At 45.5% G+C, this 6,037-nt stretch overlaps 1 protein-coding gene across 1 annotated transcript; it reads left to right on the top strand.

The window, feature by feature from the left end:
• The first annotated feature begins 643 nt into the window (after positions 1 to 643).
• Positions 644 to 5,291, top strand: plrg1 (pleiotropic regulator 1). Its single transcript, XM_019872232.1, has 15 exons — positions 644 to 815; positions 994 to 1,100; positions 1,752 to 1,888; positions 1,977 to 2,033; positions 2,324 to 2,417; positions 3,070 to 3,160; positions 3,275 to 3,373; positions 3,453 to 3,545; positions 3,674 to 3,823; positions 3,897 to 3,998; positions 4,082 to 4,184; positions 4,274 to 4,382; positions 4,474 to 4,613; positions 4,704 to 4,897; positions 5,195 to 5,291. Exons 1-15 carry the CDS (start codon positions 807 to 809, stop codon positions 5,252 to 5,254), a joined length of 1,545 nt encoding a protein of 514 aa, XP_019727791.1. The 5' UTR covers positions 644 to 806; the 3' UTR covers positions 5,255 to 5,291.
• The last annotated feature ends 746 nt before the right edge of the window (positions 5,292 to 6,037 follow it).

Genomic DNA, 6,037 nt, shown 5'->3' with positions numbered 1-6,037 from the left:
TGTCTATTTATTACATGACAAATGTATGAACATGTTTGGGGAAAAAAATATGGAAATAAAGCAATTTTGCATACATCCATAAAAATCGTCTGTTCCATTTCTGTCAATCATTTTAAACCTGATCCTGTTAGCAATAATTTAGCCTTTCTGAAATTGGTAATGACGTTTTGTTTCACTTTCTCTCATTGAATAATTTATTGCAAATAATAGAAAAGCATCATATAAGGTTACATACCAGATGTTACAACATGAACACGTAATACAGTATAAACATGTCAATTACAAATAGGGGTGGAAACGTTGTCAACGGGGTACATTGAAAAGAGGTTCGACTGTACAATGTACGGATTTGAAGTGGCTGTGAAGAGACAGAAAGAGGCAGAGCTGGAAAATACCAAAATGAAGATGGTGAGGTTGTCTTTAGAAGTGACTTGGTTAGATAGGATAAAAATTTGAAATTCTTATCTTATTTTATTTCTTATTTTTTTATGTGTTATATTCAGTCTTTTGTACAAGAGAACGACATTGTTACAGCTGCGGCTGTTAAAGTGAAGTAAAATAAAAGTGAAGTAAAATAAAACGGAAGTGAAGCGCCACCCCTTGCCTCTAAATGGCGCTCAAGCAAACCGAGCCTTGTGCTTTGCGTCTGATTACTTCCGGTTGACGAAGGGTCCTCGTTCTGTTGTGGTCTTGCTTGGATCTAGCGTGCATATTACGTCTCGGACCTTCGAATAATACACTTCGTTTTCCCCCTTTTTCAGATTTTAGCGCAGTGATACTTTTGTACGACATTTTTTATTAAGACAATGACGGAGGTAAGACGAACATTTCATACTTTTATTGACTTTTTTTAGGTCGTTCCCGTCCAGAAATCGGGACCCGACTAATGCCTGGGGAGAATCAGCTGCCCGCTATTCGCCGTTTTCCGATTTATGGACTCTTCATATTTGCTGTGTTTTGATAAAGATTTCAACTTGTTTTATGTGTTCACAGGACGTCCAGAAGCACTCGGTCCACACGCTGGTCTTTCGCTCGCTCAAGAGGACTCATGACATGTTTGTGTCGGACCAAGCCAAGTACATTCCATTGGACGAACAAAGGTAAAAAGCCACGTTTAAATGAATACACAAAACAAACGATTACAAAATAAAACTTCTACAGGTGCAACGCGTAAATCAGTTATCAGATGAACCGATTATTATTTTGATTGTCAAAACCTTTGCAGACGTCTACTTTTACGTTGAAAAATAATACGGTACTCAAGCTTCCTGCCAATTTTCTGTTAGGGACCAAACTAATAAGTGAATCTTAATCAGTTGTTTGGACATTTTCAACACTGTCAATCTGAACTGTAATGTTTGTGTATATTGCTATATTCATCCAATTCACCAAGTAATCGATTATTAAAATAAACGTTAGTTGCAAAAGTTATTTGGCAAGCAATCTTGTGTTGCCGTAACCAATTACATGCGTCACTGGCCGTGAAGAAATTTGTGAGAATCTTTACAGAATTTGCTTATGGACCTTTGCCCTTTGCACTGTAGCCATGGCTTTTGACACAGGTTTTGTGGGACAATTTTGAGGGAGTAATTATTGACCACACCACTGCCCATTTCAAATCGTCATTGGTGATTTGGAGTTCAAACCCTGATTTGTCATAACGAAAGAAAGAAATGTTTAAACTGTTATGCAGTTTGGCTAAATGCACTCGGAATCATCTTTGCTTTCGGTATCATGTTGTGCGCCTGCAGTCACAAGCTGAAGATGGCGGTGAAATTGAAAGCAGACTACGGCGCTGTCCTCCACATGCCCATCTTGAAGGAAGTCAAAGAGCGAGTCCCTCAGCCCACCAGCAGCATGCAGCTTCAGCTCGGCTACGCGCAGCCAGGTGAGCGCAGATCAACAAGCACTGTACGTTTAGAGGATAGTTTGTATTTTCTTGAATGAGCACTTGACTTACTTTTTCCCTGATCTAGTGTCTGATGAGCCAGAGTACACAATCACTGGAACACATGCTTACCCTTCTGGACCTGGTAAGTTCTAAAGTAGCTTTATATGCTTGGCTCAGCAGCGCAAAGTATCCTGCTCAATGTAGTTCACAATGCTGTGTGCGGTTGAAGCGGGCCCAAAATCCATGTTTTTTTTCTGCTTTTAATATCATGGCGGTTTTAATATCGGCATGAACGTTCCATTCCTCGTTATAAGCTTGGACCCTAAACAGACACAACTCAGAAGTGAAGGCGCCGCTGTTTTTATGAATGTTGTTGTATTGCGGGTCTTGCAACTCTGGCTAACTGAAACTCAATTCCGTTCAAATGATGAGGAGTGGCGCTGACCGCCGACACAAAGATACACAGGAACCCCAGCGAGGCCGGCGTCCACTCCATGGCGTTGGCGCTGCCGCCATCACAGGCCAGGTGAGTCCAGCGTTAGTATTGCCAGCATAGCAGAATGACTGAGGCTGCAGTATTTTGCTATTCGGAAATTTGTAATTAAATCAGTTATCAGACTGTCGCCAATTAAGGGCATGAAAAAAAAAATTCATGAAGCTGACAATGCGTTTGTACGATGCCCGTTGGCGGCGTTTAGCGACGGCACCAGCGCTAGCTAATACTTGCTACAGCTAGCTAGCGCTTGCTCGGAAAGAAATACTTTTTTTTTTTCAGTGAGGTTAATATATAATTTTCTTAATTCGGTTTTAAGAACATTGCATAAACTAATTTTGATATTAAGAAATAGAGAGGAAAAAAACACACCAGAGACAAAACTGAGCATTTAGTTATTTATTAACTTAATGACATGCTGTTACCCATCACGTATTTTATCGTTAAATAATGGGAGTCACAGCACTTACTTTTTCCCACAACACTACGTATTCTATGCACGAAGCTTTAAAATATTCCCCAAGTTGGCAACTAACTGTGAGCAACCGCGTTGTTAGTGGACGCGGTGCAGGTCAGCCGGTATGTGCGTTGAGCTACGGAAGACACAGAATCAGCCATCGCAATTTTCAGTTCATGGATCAGCCCTACAGATGAATCATTTGTCATCAAATCTGCTGCCTTGCAGCCAAGATGCCAGCCGCACCGCCGCCAGCGTTCCGGAGATCCATCGGCACGCCGGGGCAACTGAGCGATCTCACCCACCTTCGACCGCGTTGGTATGTCCCGAGGTGGATTGGAATTTCTTTGGCACGCCGTCGCCCGTCCGTCTCCCTTTTAAAGTATTTTGGCTTTTTTTTTTTTTTTTTTTTTGTGTGTTTTGTTTTTTGTAGTCACTCATGGAAAGTGGCGGCACCAGGACATCTGCGCTCATGAGGCGAGCCCCCACCATGCCCAAGCCTCAGTGGCACCCGCCATGGAAACTCTTTCGGGTGACTGCCTCCCACGGGACCAATGCGCTCATTCAGGTTTTTATCCAACCGTTATCAACGTGTGTTGATGATGCGGCAGGTCATCAGCGGTCACCTCGGCTGGGTGCGCTCCATCGCCGTGGAGCCCGGCAATCAGTGGTTTGTCACCGGCTCGGCTGATAGAACCATAAAGGTGATGTATTTTTTTAATATTGAAAAAAAAAAACTGTCAATATGAGAATCACCGGGCACAAATATGTGTGGGTGCAAATGTCCCTTTTTGGGACGGAGGCAATAAATGTGCCGGTTTTGCCTGGACAGATCTGGGACCTGGCGAGCGGGAAGCTGAAGCTGTCGCTCACCGGACACATCAGCACGGTGCGCGGCGTGGCGGTCAGCAGTCGCAGCCCCTACCTGTTCTCCTGCGGCGAGGACAAGCAAGTCAAGTGCTGGGATTTGGAGTACAACAAGGTGGGTCGACGCCCAGCGTTCCCTCGCAATCTGGCGCTTCGTGGTCAGAATGTAACTGCGGCCCACCCGACAGGTGATCCGCCACTACCACGGCCACCTGAGCGCCGTCTACGGCCTGGATCTGCACCCCACCATCGACGTGCTGGTGACGTGCAGCAGAGACGCCACGGCCAGGGTAATGTGCTCCTCCGCCGCCGCCGCCCTCTCGTGATCATGCTTGCGACATATGCGTCGACGACGTTTTTCCTCCTATTTTAGGTGTGGGACATCAGGTCCAAAGCGAACGCGCACACGCTCACCGGGCATACCAACACGGTGGCCACGGTCAAGTGCCAAGCTGCAGAGCCGCAAGTCATTACCGGTACGACAATGTTGGAGAAACAGCCGACTGAGGTAATCCTACGAACCCACAGATGTTAGCCCTGCTAAATTTGATGTGACCTCCCGCAGGGAGCCATGACTCAACCATCAGGTTATGGGACTTGATTGCCGGCAAAACCAGAGCGACGCTGACAAACCACAAGAAGTCCGTCAGGAGCGTCGTACTGCATCCCCGACAGTAAGTCACTCGGCCTGAAACCGAAAGCGTTTAGCCAATCGCGCTCCGCGCCGTCCTTGCGTCAACATGAAGTGTTTCTTGTGTCCGCCAGGTACACGTTTTCCTCTGGCTCTGCCGACAACATCAAAGAGTGGATGTTCCCCGATGGCAAATTCATCCAGAACCTCTCGGGGCACAACGCCATCATCAACACCCTGGCCGTCAACTCCGACGGCGTTCTCGTCTCCGGAGGTATTGATCCCGCCCGGTTGTTTAGCGCTGAGAGCCCGTGTCGCGAGATGCGCCCTCACGCTCACTTGTCTGTCTTGTGTCCGCGTCTAGCCGACAACGGGACCATCCACATGTGGGACTGGAGGACCGGCTACAACTTCCAGCGGATCCACGCCGCCGTGCAGCCCGGCTCCCTGGATAGCGAGTCGGGCATCTTCGCCTGCACGTTCGACAACTCGGAAAGTCGTCTGATCACGGCCGAAGCGGACAAGACGGTCAAAGTGTACAAAGAGGATGACACCGCTGTACGTATGGATTGTTTCGGTTTGCGTTCACGGTACTTTTTACGCTGTTGATGATGAGAATGGTAAGATGAGCTGCGCTGGCAAATGCTTTTTCAAAGCCACGAGCGACATTTCTCACTTCTGAGATGGGGTTTTTTTTTTTGCGTCGGAAATGGGCAAGGCTAACCCCTTTGTTCGACCAGTTAAGTCGACAGCATTTCAGTTCATCTCAGGCTTCGACATGCCGTTGCTATGGAAACCGTCTTCTCTCATACGTAATGGCTTTGATTTATGAGAGCATTTCTTTGTGTCTTACAGACGGAAGAGAGCCATCCAGTGAACTGGAAACCGGAAATGTTGAAACGAAAAAGATTCTGATTCCCCCTTCGACCACATTAAATCCCTTTGTTTGTTTAACTTTGTTCTTTGTTTTTTTTCTTGGATTGGTCTGTCCTGCGCAAGCTTATTTTGCATTGGACATGCTAACAATTGGATTTGATATTCCTGCAGCATTATGGAAGCGCTTTGTACATTGGGGTAGCTGACGCTAAGTCGCTTTCCATGCGAGATGGCCAAGAGACTCAGTAGTTGTATGGTCAACCTGAGCGCAAAACCATTTGAGGGATCATCGTTTATTGTTCTACTTGGTCGTTTTTTTCGACTAAAAACGCATGACTATTCATGGTCGTTTTTTTTGGGCTAAAAACGCCTTACTATACATGGTCATTTTTTTAGAATGAAAATTTCATCCAAAAACGCCTTACTATACATGTTCGTTTTTTTCGGCTAAAAACGCCTGACTATACATGGTCGTTTTTTTGGGCTGTAAAAACGCCTTACTCTTGATGGTCATTTTTTTGGGCTGTAAAAACGCCTTACTATACATGGTGTTTTTTTTCGGCTAAAAACGCCTTACTTTTCATGGTCGTTTTTTTGGGCTGTAATAACGCCTTATTATACATGGTCGTTTTTTTCGGCTAAAAACGCCTTACTATATATACATGGTCGTTTTTTTCGGCTAAAAACGCCTTACTATAACATGGTCGTTTTTTTCGGCTCAAAACGCCTTACTATACATGGTCGTTTTTTTCAGAAAAAAATGGCTTACTAAACATGGTCGTTTTTTGGGGGGGGGGGCTAAAAACGCCTTACTATACATGG

Source organism: Hippocampus comes, unplaced genomic scaffold, assembly GCF_001891065.2.
Source record: "Hippocampus comes isolate QL1 unplaced genomic scaffold, H_comes_QL1_v1.1 scaffold260, whole genome shotgun sequence".
Lineage (NCBI taxonomy): Eukaryota > Metazoa > Chordata > Actinopteri > Syngnathiformes > Syngnathidae > Hippocampus > Hippocampus comes.
This window is presented reverse-complemented; position numbering and strand designations above follow the sequence as displayed.

What these genes read in the sequence shown, in the direction of transcription:
- plrg1 (XM_019872232.1), top strand. An exon ending in TGCTTACCCTTCTGGACCTG is followed by an intron (nt 2,034 to 2,323) that starts GTAAGTTCTAAA and finishes TCAAATGATGAG; the next exon opens with GAGTGGCGCTGACCGCCGAC. An exon ending in ACCCACCTTCGACCGCGTTG is followed by an intron (nt 3,161 to 3,274) that starts GTATGTCCCGAG and finishes TGTTTTTTGTAG; the next exon opens with TCACTCATGGAAAGTGGCGG.